This window comes from Sorex araneus, chromosome 2, assembly GCF_027595985.1.
Source record: "Sorex araneus isolate mSorAra2 chromosome 2, mSorAra2.pri, whole genome shotgun sequence".
Lineage (NCBI taxonomy): Eukaryota > Metazoa > Chordata > Mammalia > Eulipotyphla > Soricidae > Sorex > Sorex araneus.
The window spans coordinates 76,681,516-76,705,939 of record NC_073303.1 but is presented as its reverse complement, the minus strand read 5'-3'; the positions used below and the strand labels follow the sequence as shown (position 1 = coordinate 76,705,939).

General features: G+C 38.4%; 1 protein-coding gene across 10 annotated transcripts in view; it reads right to left on the bottom strand.

The window, feature by feature from the left end:
• Positions 1 to 6,353: 6,353 nt before the first annotated feature.
• The window catches only part of EYA1 (EYA transcriptional coactivator and phosphatase 1), a 162,717-nt gene continuing 144,646 nt past the window's right edge, over positions 6,354 to 24,424 (bottom strand). For 9 of the 10 annotated variants that reach the window (XM_004602394.2, XM_055129187.1, XM_004602396.3 and 6 more), the window contains 2 exons: positions 21,211 to 21,311; positions 6,354 to 8,435 (listed from right to left, as the gene is read on the bottom strand). In XM_004602394.2, the coding sequence (XP_004602451.1) occupies positions 8,355 to 8,435; positions 21,211 to 21,311 (182 nt within the window). In that variant the 3' untranslated portion in view covers positions 6,354 to 8,354. Of the gene's footprint in view, positions 8,436 to 15,125; positions 15,198 to 21,210; positions 21,312 to 24,424 lie in introns of all 10 variants that reach the window. The other variant, XR_008628668.1, reaches the window with a different exon arrangement.

Here is a 24,424-nt window from a genome sequence, read left to right as displayed (position 1 = left end):
AGACCCTCTCACAATGTGCATCATATCACATATCTGTTCCTCTACTAGAAGACTAGTCACTGAAGGATATCCCGAGACCAATCATGACTCTTTCCTCACTTTTCACTCAAGGAGAAACTTTCTTGACAATCAAATGCAGTTGTGTTGGTGTTAAGGGCATCAGCAAGGACAATGGGGAAGCAGAATGCATTGGAAGAAAGGTCAAGAGCTAGAAAGCTTATTTTGAAAGTTGCCTAGCACTCCTGGGAAAATGACTCATATCGAACAACTTTCTCGCTCTCCAGTTGGCACAAATCAATGACTTCTGGTCATTGTTCAAGTCTATCTTGGATAAATCAGGCTAGAATCATTGGGCTGGTTCTCAAAATGTGTTTCTTTTATACTTACTTAGGTGATCTCTATGATAGGTTACTTGAGGACTACAGATACATAAAAATTATAACTTGCAGGATGTTCCTTTGTCCGTGCATTTGTAGGGGAGGATGGAGGAGAGTGGGCTCCCCGTAGAGTGTATACCACTGAGCAACATTCCTAGCCCTTAGAACTTCTTTCATTAGCAAATTTACCCTGAGGTCCCTGCAAAGTCTGGCTAAACAGCACACAAACGGACATGCTAAAGCTGAGTTGCAGATAGTATCAACACAGTAAATCTAGGTAACTTATCTTTCACACTTGGTACATCCTTGCCATCCCAGACCTTAGAGCATCATCCAGAATAGGAGATGGGGCAGGCTGGAGAACGCATAAGTAGTAGAGGGGCTCCAACTGCAGCTCGGAGGAGGAATTTCATTTTCAGTGTTGTCAGTCTAGCCACTGGCCCACGCAGCCATCTCCCTAGTGGAACCAGGCCCCACAACCAGAAGAGAATCCCGGTGCAAGAGTATTGTCATACATCCTGGACTCCAAGCACGACTCGTTCCCCATCAGAGTTCTGTTTGAAGGGCTTTCCTCTGGCAGGCCATCGGTTTTTCTTCTGTTGCCAATAAAAATCCCAGGCACTGTTCTTTCTCCTTCGCTTCCTTCTATTGCTTCTGACAGAGTTTGCCAGTTAGCTGAGGTCAGGATTTCCTTTTTACAAACAACCTGCTTTCAGTCAGCGGGGGCCAAAGGTTTCCTAAATTACAAACCCTTTCATTTCTTCTGCCACAAGTTATCCTGTCAGTTTGTATAATTGCACAGAATGTAGAGAAATGGAAACATTCTGAGAGACCCTGAAAGAAATAAGTGCTTTTAAGAATCCTATCCTTTTGCACAGAGCTTTTTACTAAACAGTTCTGAACTCAGACCACCTCAACTGAAGGTTTTGTAACTGTGTTTAGAACGAAATTTCTTACAGGTCTGAAAGGAACATGGATATCCATGGCTTCATTCCTACAGTCTGTTTAAGCAATGGGCTTCCTTTAGATTCCGGAGGGAAACAGCCATTCAATAGTCAAATGTATTGAAAGGTAAAAATTTTAAGATATTACAAAATGTGTATGTAGTGGACATTTTTTTTTTTTTTGGTTTTTGGGTCACACCTGGCGATGCACAGGGGTTACTCCTGGCTCTGCATTCAGGAATTACTCCTGGCGGTGCTCAGGGGACCATATGGGATGCTGGGATTTGAACCAGGATCGGCTGCGTGCAAGGCAAACGCCCTACCCGCTATGCTATCACTCCAGCCCCTGCACAGTGCGCATTTAATCTTGATTGGAAGACAAAGTTAAACCAACTTCTGGTCAGACAGCATAGAACTAAAGGTGCTAAGGTTAATTAAAAAATATCATTTAGCTATGGAAAATTGGAAAGCTGTATCAAGTGTAGACAGGATGCCAAGTATATCTTGAAAACAGAAAAAGGGAGCCTCAGTCCGTCACCAAGGCAGGTCGTGACGGACTGGGAGGCCAGCAGAGCTTGTATTGGCTTCAGCACTCAATTTCTCATGATCTTGTGCTGCTTTATGAGTTGGTCAGAGCTGTGACTTTATTCACCTTCGAGCTCTCTCAGACCAGTTAACCTGAATTCTGGTTAAATTGTGGAATACGTAAACGAGAGATTCCATCAGACTTTAGCCGATTAGTTTACGAAAGTTTGGTGGGAAAAAGGTTTCTGTCCATGTGTGTTAACATAGGAATTTGCATAGAGATCCCTGCTCCTATCTCGCTTTTCTTTCTTCTATGAGTGAGGGGGAAAGAAATCAGACTTTTGCATAATCGCAGTATCAAGCCTGAAGTTTTTCTTTGATGAAATCTCTTACCCCTTTGCTAGTGAGTTGCCGGTTCCTGCCTCACTGATAGCTCTGAATCTCACTCTTCTAAATCCATCCCTATCACCCTGATTTTCCTTCATTTCATTTATCTCTTACCAAGTTCCCCCAAACTAGAGCTTTCCTAGTCACCCCTCATTCCCACCCCAGTCCCCTGCCACACCTTCTGCTTAGGTCAACTCCTGCCACGGGTGAGTTTTAGATCAGATGTCATTGGTTCTTGAGGCCAAGTTATTCTTTCGAGCTCCACCTCTCACACAATTAATGCTTTCATTGAAACCAATTTATTTTTTTTCTTTTATAATAGCTCTATCTCAGTGCTTGAGGCCAGGGTCTAAACTCTTTTTCATCTTGGTTTTTAGACTAAGTCAGAAGGGTACAGTTTGTGTGGTTCAAAAAGGCTGATCGATTTAGATGGGTAAGGGGGAAATATGTGTGTGGATGCTTAACCAGAATAGCAGACAATGCTAAATTACGTGGCAGTGAGTATCCCCAGCACTACATGTGAAGATCTTTTCTTGACTTGTATCAAGTTTATATTCATAAAAACCCACTATTGGTTGAAAATATTGATGAGTTGAAACCTTCACAATACAGAACAATGGAGCACACATTGTTTGGTTGATCACATTGTTTGGTTGGTGACTGGAAACTGTGACTTCCTGACACTGGGTCATTATCACTGTCACTGTCATCCTGAAATCTCTTTCAACTGTCATCCTGTTGCTCATAGATATGCTTGAGTGGGCACCAGTAATATCTCCATTGTGAGACTTCTCATTACTGTTTTTGGCATATCAAATATGCCACTGGGTAGCATCAGAAATACTGTGCCTCATTCCAGTAAGATTTAAAATAGAGTTTTTACTGAATACATACCTCTTTTGTATGATGGTAAAGTTGAAAAAAAGAATTCTAAGTCAAGCGACTCTAAGTCAGGGTTTATCTGTATTGTTTGTCATTGTAATAACTTTTGTCATTATAATAACAGGTAACGCAGAACTTTGTGATCTTGGACTCTGGGTTCAATGGGACCCTGGAGCAGAGATCCTCTGCAAGCTTCCCGCAGTCTCCGGCCATCCAAAGGTCACACCCATAAGCCATCTCCTGTCGGTGCCAGATAATCTTCTCATCTTCTCATCGGCCACCCTTTAGTACTCACAGCTGTTCCTCCCGGAAGGGAGCATAAAATGAGGCCCTCATAACCATGCCACCCGAATCTGCACCAGGGGTGCCCCAGATGGGGGGCGGGTGAGAGCCCTCTCCACCCCAAGGAACCCAGTCCTGACAGCCGACCTCCACTACCCTACTGACGCCACGCTCCAGGCAGCTTTCCACACGCTTGGGCCGAGCCTCATACATGAGTGAACATATTCCTAGACACTCCCTACCCATTTTCCATAAAATCATATAAGGAGATATACACATATGCCTTTCGGAGAGCCTGGCAAGCTACCATGAGTAACGATATGCCAAAAACAGTAACAAATAACAGGTCTCATTCCCCTGACCTTGAAAAGAGCCTCCAATTGTTGGGAAAAAACGAGTAAGGAGAGGCTGCTAAAATCTCAGGGCTGGGACGAACAGAGACATTACTGGCCCCCGCTCAAGTAAATTGATGAACAATGGGATGACAGTGATGACAGTAATAGCTTTGAAGCAGATAGCTTCCCTGTCTTAATAGATGAGAGAATGAGGACACAGAAAAATTATCTTCTTGTTAATTAACTGGTAGTGGAGGCAGAAGCTGAGATGCGAATCCAGGCAGTCTGCCTGTAGTAGCAGGTTACTTAATTGCGAGACTGCACTATTTCCTAGCTGCTCTGAGGTACTCCAAATTCCTCTTATGTCTTGCCATTGGTAAATTTTATTTCCACTATTGTTGAATATCCCACTTTCTATTTCTACTCTTTTCATTTCAGAGAGTCTCTTGCCTGCACGCCTGACTGTCTTCCCCGGGGCCCCTCGGAGGGGATGGGCTCCAGCTTCCCTCCCCACCCTGAGCAGAGCTCACAGAGGCCAAAGACCACCGGAACCTAGCTACAGCCGTGCTTGAGGCCCCTCTCCACACGACTGGACAGGCCTCATGCATGAAGGTACCGGCAGAGGAACCCAGGTGTGTGTAATCCCATCAACGGCCAACATCCAGAGACTTAAAAGCAAGCTCCCAGAAGTGTGCGGCCGCAAAGTGGCCATGCGATATCTTGATATCTTGTAGCTTACTTCTTTCTCTGGGAGAAACTGGCAAGCTTCTGAGAGATTCCTGCCCACATGGGACAGCCTTGCACGTTTCCCATGGTGTATTCATATGCTGAAACCAGTAACAAGCTGGATCTTATTTTCCCTGACCCTGAAAGAGCCTCCAGCGTGACATCTTTGGGAAGGCCAAGTCGAGAGAGACTTCTAAGATATCAGGGAAAGGACGAATGAGAGGTTACTGAGCCTGCTCAAGAAATTGATGATTAACGGGATTTCGTGATTCGTGATTCATCTGATTCTAGCTACTGGCCACCTGTATGGCTCCACCAGCTTAAAGGTTTATTTGTTTTGTTTCTTGTTCCATTTTTCATGCAGCAGAACATATTTTGTTCTATTCCCCATGCAGTAGACAGGGCAATTATTTCAGAGTTTGGCCACACCCACTCACAAAGCCATCAATGGTCCCTCATCCATTTAGAATAATGTGCAATTTCCTCACGATGACCTCATGACTTTCAAAGTGTCTTTAGGCATGATTTTCACTCCTGTAATGCAGGGAATAGAAACAGTCCACCCTTGTGTCCCACCTCTGATCTTATCAGGCTGCCTATTTCAAGCTATTCTTGCAGTTCATATGTCCTGGCTCTGTCCATCCTTTCCATAGAAGCTTATGTCCTGTCACTAACCCAGATTCCTTGTTTAACATTTGCCATTAAGTACACTTCTGTAAAGATTATCAAATATCTTATTCCCTTAATCAAAAATATAATATTTTTGTCAATTTCTACCTACTCCAATGTAAATTCAAGTGCTCAGCTGCGGATAATACTCCCCATGTTGGGCCCAGCAATTCTTTAACAAAGGGGATAATATGAATAAAGGGAATAATAAGGAATGTGGGTTTTGTGTGGGAGACTTTTTAGAGAAGCTAGTGATACTCTGTGATGGGAAAGGCTTCGTAAAGGAGAGGCACTAGAGCAGTATGTGATGGAGAGAGGGTCCACAGAGTCTTCAACAGCAATGGAAAGAAGCAGCAGGGATCCTTATCTGCTACTTGGTCCACCAACGAGCCTGGTTCTAGCTAATGATGGGTTGCTCATCAAAATGAGAACGTTAGGAAGCAAATAGCATATTTGAAAGCTGCAGAATGCCAGGTAGAGAATTTTGGGTTCTAATATGTTAAGTAAAGGAGAACACTTTAAACATTTGACCAGGGATCTTCATGTCTGAGTCAGTGCTTTGGAAAGTTGACATTTTGCCTGTTTTGCCTCTTTTCATACTTCCCTGGAAATACAACACAAAAATACTTCCACTATGTATCTCTTTTTTTTTTAAAAGCATGCTTAGACAATACATTACATAAACTATTTGCCCCAGTGTGAGCATGTTAAAAATAGTCATGAGACTACTAAATAAATCCAACAACTGCATTTGAACTTTCATGTTTGTATGAATAAACACTTTGTTTCTGAGATAAAGTCACAAGAGGAAGCAAGTTTTTCAGTTTATAGTTCTTGGTCAGTGGTGATTAATTTGGCTAAATATTAGAGTTATATATTGTGGGCATGGATTTTGGTGAAACTACTGTATAGTGCTGTCCCTTGGGTATTGTGGGAGCTCAATCTGCCCTACCATCTAAGATAACTTTATGTGAAATTCTGTTCTGTAGCAGATAAATCTGAGAGTTCAGTTTATACAGATGGGGGTTGGGGGAGAAAAGAGCTTTTCCTTTCATCTGCTCTTTGGTGATCAAAGAAACAGCTGTTACCTTTCAAGGTTAGTCCCCTCAAGGACTGATAAAGCCATTACTCCAATTAATTCCTTGGAGCATGGGGATCCTAATGCAACCAGGTTTCCTGCCACGTCCCGTTACTGAGAGATAAGTACATACTGACATTCAACGAGCTTACAGTACTTCACAAATCAATTTTATTAATTTAAACACAAAATTAATGAAGAAAAATTCTGTACACATTTGTGGGCACAACACACCTTTATACAGTAAGGCCAAGATAAACTCTGTGTTTGTAATCTCCAGAGTACAAAAATGTTGATGGAAAGGTTAAAAAAATGCCAACTTATATTTGCTTCAAGCAAAAAAAGAAAAATTGATTTCAACGATTAATTTAAACAATTTGGGGAATCCACAACTAATCTTAGCAGCAACATGAAACTTCTGAAAAGGATAGAATAATTCTTGAAAGACTTGAGGGTCAAAGCTGGAGTTTATTTCATATATATATGGAATAAACCGAAACACCTTATCTAAAGAGAAGTTTCATAATAATGGAAGGCTTTATATGAGAGATATCAGTATCCAAAAAGATCACTTATGGAGAATTTCTTATAGTAGAACAAAAGTGAAAATTCCACTCCAACCCTCCCCTGAATTTATGGCTATCATATAATTTACAATGTAGGTAAAGAGTAACACGTTTTTCTTGGAGGTGATGACTGGCCATATCTATTGTTGGAAATCTCCTTTCCTGGGAGGGTTGGAGTGGGTGTGACAAAAAAGAGACCATGAATATTGGAAACAGTGCAAATTTTTGCTGATTTCCAGATATAGCCTACTTTTTTAAAAAATCTAAACAAGAAAATAAAGACACCATAATGTGAGCCCTAGAAAACTCTGCTTTGCTAGTTTCCAATTCATGAAACTTTAATTAATAAAATAAATCTATTCTCTACATTTCTTTTTCTGTGAGAAGAAACATTTGAATCATCACTTTTCCCCAAGTAGTTACAGGTAATACATGAGCATTGAAAATAAAACAGTGAGGTTGTCAGAGGACTCTTTTAAATGATTTAAGACACTACTTGCTGTGTAATTTCTGAAGGCCTTCCTAATAGCACGAGCAGAACTGCTGGGGGAAAATTTTGGAAAACAAGATTCTATTGACACTTGACATCCATGCTTTTGGTCTTGACAACATTATCTAAAAAAACAAAACAAAACGAAACAAAAAACCAACAACAACAATCCAGAAACAGAAAACAGCCCAACCATTATCTACATATTTATACCCAGTACTTGGATAAGGCCGCCCACATGTGTGTGTGCAGACTGCCTCAGACTTCACTACCAAGGCATCACTACCTTTCAATATCATTTCCCTAAACAATATGTAAAAGAATCATCCATTATTACAAATTTACACCAAAAATTCTTTCTGTACATGATTGTCTCAGTGATGTACATATTATACGTTTAAATTAGACATACTTTTAAACTACTTTGCAATGTGCTAAAATTCAAAGTACTTGCTGTGTTGTGAGGCAAAGGCCTTAAACTGCTTATTTCTTAGACTATTGTCTCTTCGATTCTTTTGATGTCAAAAAAGTCTGTTCGAGCGAACCACCTGGCATGTGAATTATACCTCAATAAAGCTGTTTTACTATATTTCTTTAAAAAGTCTGTTCATAAATAAGTAGGGATGTACAGATTACCCTGGGTATGAGACACCAAAAAGTAAACCTTCTTTATAGGAAAATTCCCCCACTGGTATTCAGGAGACACATTTCAGTTTTTTGTTGTGCAATCAAGTTTGCTGTATCGGAGAATCTCTTTATGTCACATTGAAGATGCTAAAAACGTAAGCATTTGCAGGTCCGTTCTTCACAGGTTTGAACCATGTACTTAATGTGGCAAAGACACATTGTGCTGTGCTAGAACATTCTCATGGCTTATTTTCATGGGATTCACAGTACTAGAGTCAACAGCTGTTGTGAAGAAGCAGAGGTGGTCCTTCCGTTACTACAGGGCAGAGGTGAAGACCCACAGCAGCTGCATGTCAATCTGTCGAAGTCGCTAAGTTCTGGAGTCTGTGCTGACGTGAGACTCAGGCCTGCTGGATTGGGCCCTGACCACAGGGCTGTTGTGCGGTTCCAAAGTGCTATGTGGCTGTTACAGGTACTCCAGTTCCAGGGCATGATGGAGGGCCATGAGGTCCGAGTGACTGGAGATCCTCCAGAAAGGCATGGCATGCTAGGGAAGGGACAGAGGCAAGGTGAGAACAGAGAACGCTCCCCAGGCCAGTCTTAAACTTGCTTTCAGAATCCATGCCAAGCTCAACCCCTTTTACAATGCTGTGAACACTTGCAGTTAAGATCTTAACATCACATTTGTTTTTTAAAAGATGTAATTAAACTAATTAAACTATTTTCCCCCTAGGAATACTGAAAAACATTTTATTTTATTTTATTTATTGTTTTTTGGGCCCTGCCTAGCGATGCTCAGGGGTTACTTCTGGCAAAGTTCAAGGACCATACAGGGTGCCGGGGATAGAACCAGGATCAGCTGAGTGTCACGTAAACACCAAACCCACTGTGTTATCTCTCCAGCCCCAAGAAGTGCATTTTAAAATGTATATGGGGGGCTGTTTCTTTTAAGAAGTTGATAAATATTTCTTAACTAGAGCTACATTGTCACCTAAATGTCAATTCAAAACTTTAGATCAAAAATAGAATCTAGCAATGAATGAAACTCTGTCAATATTAGCTGCCTTTCAATACATCTGGTGGTTTATTTTTCAATCCTGAATGTTTTAGCCGTTTTTCTTAGTAGTATTTAGAAATTTTAAAAACTCAACAAATTTGCTCATATCTGAAGCATGTTTTTATTAAAAATTAATTTCCACCATCTTTTTCTTAAATTGATCTTTTCCTTTCTTTTTTTCTAATTGAATTATCATGTAATTATCATTACAAAGTTGTTCATGATTGGGTTTCAGTCACACAATGTTCCATCACCCATCCCTTCACCAGTGTACACTTCCCACTACCAATGTCCCCATTTCCTACTTTCCAATCCCCCAACCCAAGTCTGCCTCTAAGGCTGGAATCCGCCCTCCCTCCCCTTCCTCCCTCCCCCCAACCCCCCATCCCTCCCTCCCTATCCTTTTGGGCATTGTGATTTGCAATACAGGTACTAAAAGGTTATCATGCTTGTTTCTTTACCTATTTTCAGCACTCAGTTTTTGAACTGATCTTAAAATGACTTTACCATTTGGGAAAATTGCAAGTGAATGACCAAGGTGCATTTTGTTTTTGTAGTTGTTTATTTATTTATTTATTTTTTGTTTTTGTAGTTGTTTAAAGAAATAATCTAAAAGTATAATTTAAATGATAGGAATGTTTGTGAAATGTCTGAATTAACCAGAGACAAGAAAAACAGGAAAATAAAAAAAAAAAAGGTTACCTCAATCATTAAGAATAAAAACATGAGGGGCTGGAGCAATAGCACAGTGGGTAGGGCATTTGCCTTGCACACGGCCGACCCAGGTTCAATTTCCAGCATCCCATATGGTCTCCGGAGCACTGCCAGGAGTAATTCCTGAGTGCATGAGCCAGAATTAACCCCAGGTGTGACCCAAAAAGCAAAAAAAAAAAAAAAAAAAGAAAAGAATAAAACCATGATTATAAACTTTCACCACTCAAAAGCACATGGCAATTTAGGCATCAGCAAAGTCTTTGCTTAAATGAAGTAAAAGAAAATCACCATCTTTTAGAGAACAAAAAATCTAATTACCCACAAAAGGCTATATGGAGGCTTATCTATGCAAAAAAAAGTGGAGGTCTGAGTTTAATTTGATATTAGAATTGCAAGAATTTTGAAAAAAAAATGGGGGTGGGTGCGGTGTGCTCAGGGGATCATTTGAGACTCCAGGATCAAACCCAGTTCAGTTACTTTCAATATAAGCACCTTTACCACAGTACTATCTGGCTCCTGAGGAAGTATTTTTTAAAGGGAAAATGAATGGAAGGGTTCAACATGGAAACAAACAGTGAAAATAAGGGCTTTTTGGTTTTTTGGTTGTCTTCTCCTTCTTCCCCTCTCCCTCCCCCTTAAATCTTTAGGTAATATTGGAAGCTTCTAACTTTTAACATTCCTCTCATAGATATTCATTATGTACCGGCAATGCAAAATTTATAATACCTAACAATTATTCTAACTCAAGTAATTGTTTAAAAGCATACCCTACAGTATTATCCTAAATCTGTTATTATAGGAAGCAAACAGTGCTGAACCTGGGTAATCATTATAAAGAGAACTTATTTGTAATAATTTTCACTTATGTTGCACTTTACATACTCTTATTTAAGTCTCATTATACCTCAGAGATAAATAGATATTATTAGTTTACTCATGAATAACTAAGGCTTAGAGAAGTAGGAGAGTTGTTTAAATCTGAACTCTATTTATTGCTTCTTAATAAAGGCAATTTTTCCCAAAAGTATAAAATTATCAGTGCAGCTTAAAACACACAATCTTTCACGCTTTAATTATGTAAAGAAACATCAAAAAATCTGAGTGACTATGATTCAAATATTAGGTTTGGAAAATGGTTAATTATAATACAGAAAGCTTTTCATTCTCTTTTAGAAATCCATGTATATTACATAAAGTGGAACTGTAGCACTGTAGCACTGTCATCCCATTGTTCGATTTGCTCGAGCAGGCACCAGTAACGTCTTCATTGTGAGACTTGTATTCGATGTGCCAAAAACAATAACAACAATAAAGTGGAACTAACAAAAATAATTCTCAACCAACACCCAGAAAGCTTCCATAAGTGTTTCTATAATTCATACATGTGCATAGTCACATTTTAAATTGTGTATGTATAGGAAGTACCATTCAATATCCTGTCCAGTTTGCTACTCAATCTTGAGTCTCTCTCTCTTTCTCTCTCTCCACACACACACACACACACACACACACACACACACACACACACACGTACATATCACTGTATCACTGTCATCTCATTGTTCATCGATTTGTTTGAGTAGGCGCAAGTAATGTTTACCTGTCACGTACTAGTATAGCTCAATGGCGTATTGGGGGTTCTTACACACACACACACACACACACACACACATACACACACACACACATATATAATTAAAAATTAAAAACAAATTTTTCCCTGCCAGGATACCAGACCATGGGGCAGGGAGAGTCAAAGTAGCTTTGGCACAGTGTAGCACCAAGGAAACTAATTCTGAAATCAAAACCTCACTTCCTGCTCTGGGCACTTCCTAAGTCACAACATTCTTTAAAACATTTTTAAGTATTCTACATTACTCGGTAATTTGTCGGGGGGTGGGGGGGTGAGGAGCATTTTCTCGATTTTACTAGAGATCTGCTTCTTAGCCTGAAAAGTGCTCTCATGAGCAACAGAACTAAAGTCGCTATATAACAGGCTAATTGAGGATGTTGAAAACTTTTCATGAAGCTATTTAAAAACATTTCGAACAAAAGTGCTTATTAAAGGTGGAAAACAAACAAAAAAGAAACAGTCAATTTCTTTTGCATGCAGCTTATCTGCAGTATATGTTTCACAGAGATTAAATACAAATTTAACACTATGAGACCATGAGTGGTATAGGAATTAACTGAAAAAATACTTAATTTCTCTGGGCAAGGTTAAAATAAAAGTTTTTCAATTTCACTGGTCTTTGCTGTGGAATGAATGCCCATGTGTCATCTTTATAAGTGGAAACATTGATGTCAGTCTAGAGCATATTTAAACTGCTTTAATTTTAAATAATACTCAAAACACATTATTGAAAGGTGAGATTATCCACAAAAGCTTTCAATAGGATTATTTATGACCAGGAAAAAACTAATGGCTTGCTCTTCCTGCACGGAATAATAAGAACCAAATGGTTGAGCAACACTCCAAAACAAGTTCAAATGATGAAATATGCTTGTGGTATGTTACAGACAACTTAACACAATGCAAATGGTTCTACAATGATAACTGACAAATCTTAGGTGTCTGTGAAAGAGAACATGTGGTCCCTAGGTCAGTAACAGTACTCCATCCTAAGCATTATTTAGTAACATGAAGGATCATGATTTCTGATACAACCATTAGTTCTAATCACCACAAAATGGTGATCAAAACCCTGTTTTCTCCAATATATTACTGAAGTTTTATGAATATACAAGAACTTCATAGTACTGGTAAGTAGAACTGACCCTCCCCCGCTCCCCCCCACCACACACACACCACCACTTTTTCCATACAGAAATGTTTTCCTAGAGTCTGGAGTAATAACACAGTGGGTAGAAATTTGTCTTGCATGCAGTCAACCTGGGTTTGATCCCGGCACCCCAGATGATGCCCCAAACCCAACAAGAGTGATCTGAGTACAGAGCCAGGAGTAATCAGAGCTAGGTGTAGACTAGAAACATATATATATATATATATATATATATATACATATACATATATATATGTATATATATTTATTTTCCTATAATAAAATATTTTGTTTTGTTCATATAATGGGAAACATTATGTTTACCATATAAAGTAGAGAAAAATAGGTGGTGGCAGGAGATCTTGATGATATTCAATTGTTCTTTGACTTTGAGTTATGACTCAGGGTTCTTTTTCAATTGATTCAAGTTAATGGCTTTAAATAGCTTAATATTGTCAGCACTGTAGCTACAGCTGATATGTCTGATATGTAATATACAGTACAGATGCAATATATGTCCACACTGTCAAGAACCAAGGAACAAAACACAAATGGAAGCAATGGATTGTCTACTGAGAGATGAATGCATCAAGACCTTATGGTACACCTATGCAATGAGGTACTTCATCCACAAAGAAATCCTGATATTTATGACCACATGGCTGGACCCTAAGGACATATCTCTAAGTGAAATAAGTCAAAGACCAACACAGTCAATTTTAGTTATATGCAGAATTTAAACTCATCCACCACATCCAATCCATACTCATAGGGGAAAAAAAAGAGTTGATATTTGTGGTTAGCAGAGTCGGTAGAGAGATAGGAGGACTGGATGAAGGTGATAAAAAGGGAGAAACTCTGTAATGAGATAAATATTGGGGATGTGATGCATTGTGACAACTACAATAAATAGTTATATGGTATATTTGAAAGTTGTTGAGAAAACAGATCAAAAGATCTTGTTCACTCAAGGCATCTTTTCAAATTCTCTCGTCTAGTAGTTTACATTTCTCCCTTTCAGTTATACAGAAGAGATGAAGACATGGATATGACATGTAAAGTGGGTTCCTGTAAATTATTAAAATGTATTAATAAAATGCTAAAAAAATTTGTCACAAGTATGGTACTTCTAGAAATCTACCCATTACATACACTTCCCTATAAACTGCACAATGATCAATCACTGAGAAACTGTTTGTAATTGTAAATGCTGGAAACCATCTAAATATTCAACCCAGGGTCCCAGCATATCCATGTAATAAAGTACTCATGCACTAATTTAAAAGATTTAGACACCTAGGTCTCCAAGTACTGAAAGTAACTACCATGGTACCATAACTATGGTATGTGTGTGGTGGGATGGGAGGAGGAAAGAGAGAGAATGAGAGGAGGGGGAGGGGAGAGAGAGAGAGAGAAAGAGAGAGTTGCTTCTAGCATTGCTCTAAGAATCATGATGTGCCTGGGACTGACCCAGGCTTTCTGCCTGCAAAGTATGTTCTCTAGACCATTAAGCTATTTTTCTGGTAACTTCCAGGATATAGCTTAAGTGAAAAAAGTATGTATAGAATAAAGTATCTAGTCAGCATTTATATAAATACCAAATCGGTTTTTATATGCATACATTTTCTTTAGAAATGTGTGTGGAGGTAACAAACAAAATTCTGAATTAATCTATTTCCTGAGATTTTTTTAAAAAATAAGATTTCATTGTGAAGCTTATTGCTCAGCATTGCTCTTTCATTACTAATGTATACCTCTCTTCACAGACATAAACATTTTTTTGGTTTTTGGTTTTTGGCCACACTTAGCAGTGTTCAGAGCTTATTTCAGGCTCTGTGCTCAGAATCTCTCCCTGCAGTCTCAGAAGACCGTAAGAGATGCCAGGGATTGAACCTGGGTTGACTGCATGCCAGGCAAATGCCCTGCCCGCTACACTATCTCTCCAGGCCCTAGACATGAATTTTTAAGAATGAATGTGAAATCCAATTAGAGACCTGCCATAAGTAATCAATTGAGAATTTTAATGAAATATGCTATTAGTAATCCCTTTAGTTCATTTAAATAAATTAAAAGCAAAAACCTGGGAGTAAAAATAATGTTTTAAATACAGATCTTATTTTTGTTTCTACATCCTGGATTTCAGCAGGTTTTGGAGTGAAGACTGTCATACCATATAATGGACGCTTGTCATAATCCCCTTTATTCAGAAGACATTGATTTTAAGTAGTTCTTTGAAAATTGAAAAAAGTTTAGGATACAAAATGGATACATTTTGGATACAAGATTTTTTAAAAAACTTTTACATATGCCATCTTATATTTTCATTGAGATTTAAATTATTAACATAAAACATGGAACTTCACAGTAAGAAGAGAAAGTCTGGCAGATTCTGACAACAAAAGACATATGTAAAGAAAGATCTACTGGCTGATGATTTCCCCAAGTCTCTACAATCTTCCCCAAAACAAAGAAGTGCCCAGAGAAGAACTAATGTAAGAGATCTTTTAGGAAAATAATGTATTTCTAGCTTTTTCTCTTTGAAAAGGGGTATTTTTTAATGATACAAATTATAGAATTAGATAAAATTACTGATGAAAGCCCAGAGACTAGATTGGCATGAAGAACAAGGACAGAACAGACTTCAATTGACCATGACAAAACAGGCAGTTGGCAGAATACTTACTGATTTTCATTTCTGGGCTTAGAGTAACTATCTCTAGCAAAAGGACATAATTTAGGGAGATGAAAGGCATCCCTACAGGGAAAAGAGGGGAGTGTTAGAGTAAATTTTGTAAAAGGACACAGGAAACTAAAGAGGCAAGCTAACACAATGAAATGGATTAGAAAATGCATAATGTTTTTAAAGAAACATTTTATGCAAAGGCTGCAACTTTTGCAAATCATTTTAGTGTTCAAACTGTCGAATTTCACTGAGTCTTTATTGTATTTAAGAACCCAAAATGCTCACAAAGTAAATTTTATCAGATTTTTAAAAAATCTTACTGATGAATGAAAAGTCATGGGGAGAACATTTACATAGTTATATCTAGTTTCAATGCAAAGAAATAAAGCATCGCATACTTTATTCTAACTTTATTTCATCCCGGAGTGATAGTACAATGGGTAGGGTGCTTGCTTTGCATAAGGCCATCCTGAGTTATTTCCCACAGAGTGCCCTGAACTCCAGCAGGAATGATACCTGAGTACAGTGAGGCGTGACCACCCTCAAAAATGAATTTTAAAAATATTCTAACTTTATTTTAACTTTGCTCATGTCATTTTTCTAATTAAAAAACAAAAAACCCCAATGATTTTACCTAAGATATATAAAATCTTAGACTAAGATATATAAAATGTATGATTTAAAGTAAGCTTGTGCTACATTTCATGGATATTAGGTTCAAATCCCAGTTTAAGTACATTCATTCTAGCCAGGTGATGTTGGCCAAAAAGTTCCTCTTCTCTTTCCTAGTTTTCTCATCTAGGAAAGTGATCTAAGGATCTCCTCGTCATAAAATTGTGATGATTTAACAAAATAACAGATAAAAAAGTCTAAAAGAGAATTTGGCTATACTAAGGATTCTTATAATTGACAGTAAATTTTGTTTCTTACCTTTATGATTCCTTCTAGCACCACAGATAACCATCTTTTATTAGGTTGAGTTTTCTATGTAGTTTTTGAATTAGGAAGTTTCTGGATTGCAACCTGCCCTCTAAATGACACAATTCCTACTCTTATTATTTTCTCTTTCTGTGCAGAATATTTAAGCAGCGGCATAGCTTCCAGCCCTTGCATTAACTGCTGTCCTAGGTGATCTAGGTCTGTTTGCTTAAAGATTGTTTTATTTATGATAAATAATTAGATCCTTAGCTTCTGATTGGTGTATCAAAGTATTGCTTGCCAGTTTTGCATGTGATTGACCCTGGTTCAATTTGTGGCACCACCTGTGTTCCCCAGGGCACCAATAGGAGTGATCCATCCTTGAGCACAAAGCCAGCAGTTAGCCCTGAGGGCTGCTGAGTGTGGCCCATCCCAACCCAAAACAAGAACAAAAAACAAAAATAATAATGTTGCTAAGTATATGAAGAAACAGGAACTCTGGTACGCAGCTAATAGGATTATTAAATTGACAAAGCCATTACAGAAAGCAGCATAGATTCCTCAAAAAAATTTAAAAAGGGACCAGAGATAATACAGACCAGAGATAATATAGGAATGTACCCAACTTAGCTCCATTCCTGCAGCCTTGGAGGCGTCACCCAGCACAGGCAGGTAGCTCCTTGGGGCCTAAGCAGCAGTATCTCTTCCCGCCTTGCATTAACTGCTGGTCTAGGTGGCATAGATCTGCCAGTGCCTCCCAGGCCCCCACCTCCTGAGCACCCTTGCAAGGCACTCTCTCCACAAAAAATAAAGAAAGAACTTCCTATGTTCAGCAATTCTATTTCTGGGTACTGAAATAATACAGGGGGCTGGAGCGATAGCACAGCGGGTAGGGCATTTGCCTTGCACACAGCCGACCCGGGTTCGATTCCCAGCATCCCATATGGTCCCCTAAACACTGCCAGGAGTAATTCCTGAGTGCAGAGCCAGGAATAACCCTTGTGCATCTCTGGGTGTGACACCCCCTCCCAAAAAAAGAATACAAAGAAGTTAACTTAAAAATAGTATGTTTTTTGCATACCAAAAAAAATACAAAAAAATTAACTTAAAAATAGTATGTTTTACACACCCACATTTGTCAACGTGTTAGTTATAATAGCGGGGTCAACCTAAGTTTCCATTAGTGGATAGTGGAATACAGGAGATGCGGAAATAGACATATGCTATAAATACATACAGATATGTGGAAATATATACATGTATACACCCACACATATAATGCAGTGTCTCAGAGCCATAAAATAAAGAATGTTGCCATTTTCAAAAAGAAAGGTAGACACTGAGGGTATTATAGAAAGTGATGTACATTAAAAAAAAAAGACAATATGGTATGACTTCACTGACCTATGAAATCTAAGAAGGAAGATGACAAATAAACAAACAACCACACAAGACAAATATGGTCAGTTGACAGATTTGAGGAGTCATGGTGGAAAAAAATGAATGAAAATGACTGAGTGGTAACAAATGTCCTATTATCAAATCTGAGTCATGGGGATGTGCCATATATCACAGCATCCAGTCAGTGATGCTATGTACATACTGTGGAGGATCAAAAGTTCTAATAGGGCCAGAGCAGTAGTATAGTGGATAGGGTGCTTGCCTCATATGTGGAGGACCAGGTTTGATCCATAGCATTTCATATGGTCCCCTGCACTCCCAGTAGTAATTCCTGAATGCAGAGTCAGAAATAATGACTGAACATTGCCGGTGGGACCCAAAAAGCCAGACAACAACAAACAAATGTACTAAGAACAGATGGAAAGCAGATTGGTTTTGGTGATCACTTTGCCTTCTAAGGAAATGTTAAACCATGCATCTGGTGTGATGATGCAGTGGGTAGGGAGCTTGTCTTCAAAGCAGCTGACCTAGGTTCAATCCCCAGGCCCCTCACTCTCACTAGGAGTGATCCCTGAGCATAGAATCAGGAGTAAGTCCTGAGCACTTCCCAGTGTGCACCCTCCCCCCACCACGCCCTCAAAAAAAAGACAAAAAAGTCAGGAAAAGAAAATAAATGTTAAAATATCATGTTATATACTTGAAACCAATGAATGAAGCTAATGAAAGAATGCCCATTGTACTATTTCAAAAAAGAAAGAAAAGGTCAACTTATCATTATGGGTAGTAACTGATGACATCATGAAACTTAGGCAAGATTTATTAGGAAGCTGAACTGAACCTTCCATACATTTACATGTATATTCCATGTAAAATCTCCTGGTTACAGTTTCATGTTTCTAAATTAGTAGGTCCCCAAATGAAGACTTGATTCTCAACAGACACTACCATATTCATTCCAAAAACCCAAGAAAGAATATTGAAGACAGGTTAAAACACTGAGAGGATGTTCTTTGCAGACAGTTGCCTAATTCTTATTGGTACAGGTAGTGTGTGTGTGTGTGTGTGTGTGTGTGGTGTGTGTGTGTGAGACTACAAAGAACAACATGAGTCTACAAAGAACAATGTACTTCTGCTGAAACCAGTTTAAAATATTCAAGAGAGCAAATACTCTTAGTTCTATTACTACTTATAATTCTAACATCAAACCCAAAATTCCTTCACTTTTTCCATGTTTATTCACTCATGCCAAACATTTAAGAAATGTTACTTCTCAAAAAAGCACCAGGAAGGGACACACCCACCAAAACTGGGCCCAGGAGAAGCCATGTCCCTTGCATTTTAAGTCCTCATTTTCATACGCATTCTTCTTCCTACCACAAACTAGAAAGCCACATTCTGGCAACCTTTTCTGAAATTAAAACTTTTTGGTGAATACTAGTGGGAAAAAGACCAATCTGTAGGGCAGACTCATACCTTGGCCCTAGGTCACAGTGGCATGAAACGTTTTTCTTTGAGACTCTATTGCTCAAGAGGTGCCACTCTCCTTCAGGCTCTACACCCCTAAGAGATCCTGTCTCGGAAAGGCATGGCGATTCCAGAGGCTTTCCCAGGGAAAAAAAAAAGACACCAAACATTCTCTTTAGCTCTCCAGGGTTGTTTGGGGGGCATTCTAATTTAGTCTGGGAAAGATCTCATTTTATGAAAACAGCTCCAAGGGCTAACAGATGTACTTAAGGACAATGAGGGATAAACAGTGGTGACGCTGGAATGTCAGAGCTAGCGCTTAATGGCAAATGCTTTGCATCAAGCTCTCCTGGATTACATAAGTGTGTGTGATTTTCTACCAGTACTGATGTGCCAGGGGGAGCCTGGGAGCCTGGGCATATCGTGTATTTCTGGTATAAATGAAAATGCTTTTACTTACAGAACTATTGTTGACTCTTTGCTTTCATTGGGATTCTGAGGCATGTAAAGTGAAATAAGGTCATATTTAATGCTACATCTAAGATCCTGTGACTTTAGGGGCAAGTTTTAGTAATACATATTATATATAGTGTATACTATTGTGTATATGTATAGTATACAGTATAAAACAGAAGAGATGGATGATGATATCCTTTCTGGAAATATACAGTGGCTGCTCTAAAGAGAGTACATAGGGGAGAGGTGAAAACAATCCCATTGGTTAATTTCATTAAATACTTTACTATTCAATTTAAGAAGCACATCGAGTTTGATTCTGTTAAGATTTGGGGAAGACAAAGGGTCAAAAAACAAACAAGATAAGATTTCCTACCTTCCTGGAGCTTGGCAGAGACAGCTTCTACACAAATAATTAGTGACAATAGAGACTATCTATCTACTACTTACTTCCTATGTGTATCAGGCTTTCTTTTATGGGTTTTACATATCTATTCCAGTGACCTAGTAACCCAGTGAGCTGGTGAAATTATGATCCCAGTTTTCAGATAAAGGGAGAGGAAGGAAAGAGTTCAGTGATCTGTTCAAATACACAGAAGTGATGCACAGCTGAATTAGAGTTCATACCCAGGATGTATCACTGAAGATTTGAAACAAACAAACAAACAAACAAACAAACAACAAAAATAGTTTCTTCAATTAAAGTCAAAATGAGCATTACTGGAATGGAGTTCTCAGAAAACACAGGAAAAGAGAGGGAGTGATACTACAAGGGGGAGGGTGCTTGCCCTGCAAATGGCCAACTGGGGTTTGATCCCGGTACCACATATGGTCTCTGAGTCTTGCCAGAATTGCTCAGAGATGATCCTTGAGCACAGAGGGAGGAGTAAGCCCTGAAGACAGCAGGTATCACTCCAAAACAAAAATCAAACCTCACCAAAACAAAACACCACCGCCAACAACAAACAAAAACCAAAGGTAACAGAAAAGGTGTCACATAAACTAATGGCTAGAAACCCATTGAGGTAATGATTGTAGAGCATTTGGAAAAAAACTGACTCCAAGAACATGCAACAGCAGCAAAGAAGTGCTCTGCAGGACCAAAGAAGATGAGCAGACTGATATAACTGCAATGCAAGGTGAAGGAATGGAAAAGATCAGAAAGTAAGTTGTTACAAGACCTTAGAGACTGAGTTCCAGGCTGATGTGGTCCCCTGTCCTTATGCATTTTAAAAATGCAATTGGTAACTATTGTGGAGAAAAATTCTCGTGCACGAAATGACAGAAGGGTACTACAGAGATGCAGAATTACAGTGGAGAAGCTGCGAGTCAAAGAACTAAGTGTTGGGTCTGCTCAGGTCCCGAGTCACTGGAGATAAGACATATTTAGCTCATAATGTAAAGAAGGTATCCACTCTGGGGCAGCAAATCTTTTACATCTTTCAGACTAATTCATAGAGGACCTTTTAAGTGATACCGGAAGTTTCTTAGGCTCCGTCTACACCATATAATAAGGTTTTAGAAACCTGCCACTGTTTGCTGTGGACACAGGAAGGGAAATGAGCATGGTATACTTGTTATCTCTGTCTGGCTGATGGGTATACTGCTAAGCCTTTATTTCTACTCCCAAAGTGTCTGTTCTATGAAGATCAGCCATCCATGACCTTGAACCTTATGTCTGTCACTCTTCAAAAAGATCACTGCATTATTTACTTCTACTCTGCTCTGTTCTGAGCATACACACAGTTGTTTCAGAGAAATAGAACTTGTTAGATGAGCCAGTTATTGGATTTGGAGGTCTAAGAGAAAGGAAATGACCTGAGAGGCACCATTTAAGATCACTCACCTTTTTTGCACCTTGTTCTTCTTCCACGCCATCTCCTATAACAACATATACCACTTTCCTTCCAAACCTTTGAATTATCCTCTCAAAACAGCTTTCCTTTCCTAATGAACAAAAATAAATGTAAGGTTTGGGTAAGTCTTAAGAGTACTTGAACCATTTTTCTAACAGAAAATATTTTCTCTATGCTTTTGATTTAGCTCTATCCTACATGTACAAACTAAGAAGACAGTATTTTTATATGTGCCATTTGAGTGGGATGTATAATATCACAATTAACTAAAAATTATAAATATCCATCTGGTATCTTCTCCCTTGGAAACAAATTACTTTAATGCTGTTTCTCCAAGGATTTATTTATTAAAAAGCTACTTTGGTTGATTACAGAATAGCATTTTGAGAGGGAAAGGTATTGTTTTGCAGGGAAAGAAGTATCATTCCACCACACCCCTTCCAACACAATGAAAACACACAAAGCATGCAATTGTGGCAACTGATATAACTTGATGGTGAAGTGTTTCTGTGGACACAGGAAGGAGAATGAACATGGTATGATATACCAAACTCTAAAAATATATGATCCAAAAACTGTTGAGAAGGAAGAATAAGCAGGGACTGATTTTGTTATACTGAGAGAAATTAAACACAAATATTATTTTCATTTTTAGGCTGGGATTTTATTTAAACCAAAAAATCCAAACACCTAATATGTCTCCCCGAAATAGTATCATAATGGCATGACAGGGAGATCACACCTGCCTTACCCAAGGAGCCAATTATAAATAATGCACTTTCCTGGAGAAAAAGTGGGAGAAAGGGAACAATTATCAATTATCTTTCCCACTGCAAGACTTAGTTTGGTCTCCTGTGGTGGTTTATTTGTCAGCCCACCCCGCAATTAATGCAGCCATTGTTGTTCACCTTGAGAAGAAATACTGTTCTAAGTCCAGGCTGCCAATAGGGTCATTTTAACAGACAAGAAGACAGTTTATGCTTTTCAAATGTAAAAGGCTGAGCTGAATCTGCACCTCTTTCAAATAAGGATCAGATGCACACACGAACACACTGCTTGTTTGCTTAAACAAATCTCTACTTTATCTTTGTATGTCACACTTAAATCTCTAGTTTGCATCTGACAGAATGAAACCAGAAATTCAAAGAATATAATTTTAATGCTTCTTTAGCTGCCCACTAAACTGTGAAATATTACATCACTTGAAGAAGCAAATACATAATTTTATCACTGGGAAAAAAATAATAAAATAAACAGCCCCAAACTTAGATGTCGTCAAGTTTTGTTTTTATAGAGGAAACAAAAAAAAAATTTTTTCCTTCTCAGACATTTATAGGCTTTTGCAACATTTAATTTTCATGGTAAAAGGAAGGTCAATCCAATGTGATTTAGAGGTGAAACTGTGGTGTGCCAAAAATATTCCTGCATACAGAGTATCTCCTTTAGGCTCTCTGGGAAATGTACAGACTTGTGGACATTTTACACAATCAAGAATTGACTTTTGGGGCTGGAGCGATAGCACAGTGGGTAGGGCATTTGCCTTGAACACCGCTGACCCAGGTTCGATTCCCAGCATCCCATATGGTCTCCTGAGTACCGCCAGGGGTGATTCCTGAGTGCAGAGCCAAGAATAACCCCTGTACATCGCCGGGTGTGACCCAAAAAGCAAAAAATAAATAAATAAATTAATAAATAACTGACTTTTAACAGTAAATTTGGGGGCTTATATAAAAATTTCACCATGATGAATCAACTTTGAGACAATATCTACCACCCTATACATTTAATTCTAATTTTTATACTACATTGAGATCTGAAAATTTAACATCACAAATAAAATGTCTATTTCAAATAGCTTAAAATCTATTTTTTTTGTAATTCCAACAAGTTAAATATTTGGAAATTACTTGGTAATAAAATTCAACATGCATGAAAACAAAATTTAATAACTACTTGTCCCTTCCTTCTGGGATGGATCCACTATCCTATATGACCTCTGGAAATTGTAATGACTTTTATGTGCTGATAAGCTTTTGTTAGGGAACTCTGTTTATAAAACACAACATGATTTCTTTTTATTGATACAACTTGATTCAGTATAAACAGCTAATTTTATGAAACATAGAAACACATTAAAATTCTGTTTATAACATCTATTCTGCTTAGGACAGACCCTTCTTTTTTACAAACATTTCCAGCATTTTATTCTTGGCTCCTTGAGGCAGTATCTCAAACTCCAAATATTTCAAATTTGACAGATTTCATAAGCTCTTCAAACTCAACAGTGATAAGACCCTATTTTTCCTATCTTTCCCATCAAACCAGACATTCCCTTCAGTTAATAGTGTTAATATTGACCCAGTTCTTCCAAAGAAACTTTTCTTTGTCCATCCTCTCCCAAATAAACCATCTATTCATCCGTTTCACACAACAAATGTCTACTGTATGCCTATTATATGTTGTATAATTTTCACAAGACTCATTCAGTTATCAAGGATTTGATAGTCCAATAGAGTCAGAATATAAACATGAAGTTTCAATGATAATTTAGGAAGTGATTTTTAAGGAGAAATATAAGAGGAATGCTAAATGATTAGATCTATAAAGAATTTTATCATTTTAAAATTTATTTATTTATTTTTGCTTTTTGGGTCACACCCAGAGATGCACAGGGATTACTCCTGGCTCATGCACTCAGGAATTACTCTCAGCAGTGCTGGGGTACCATATGGGATGCTGGAAATCAAACCTGGGTTGGCTGATTGCAAGGCAAACGCCCTACCCGCTGTGCTATCTCTCCAGCCAACCATTTTAAAATTTAGGCAAGATTTAACATGTTCCAACAAAATGAGACACCACCTGCCAGTACACTTTTCCCCTTTTCCTTTGACACACCAAAATTATATTATTCTTATTAGATAATGCTAAGTCATTTATGATCAGAACCAAGTTCACCTTTTTAGTGTTAGCGGCCCATGAGTGCCCATGCAGGTCACTCAGGACCAAACTATAAGTCCCTGAGTGGGGCACATGTCTTACTCTCTGTCCCTTTGCACTCATTAGCACAATAATAAACTTTCATTTACTCTTCCTAACACAAATGTGATTTATTTCCTTCAGCCTTCCGGCTAAGTGGGCATAAATACCTTCTAACCTTGAAGTGCATTTTAGGCACTTAAAGAGGATACTCCTCTAGTTAGAGAT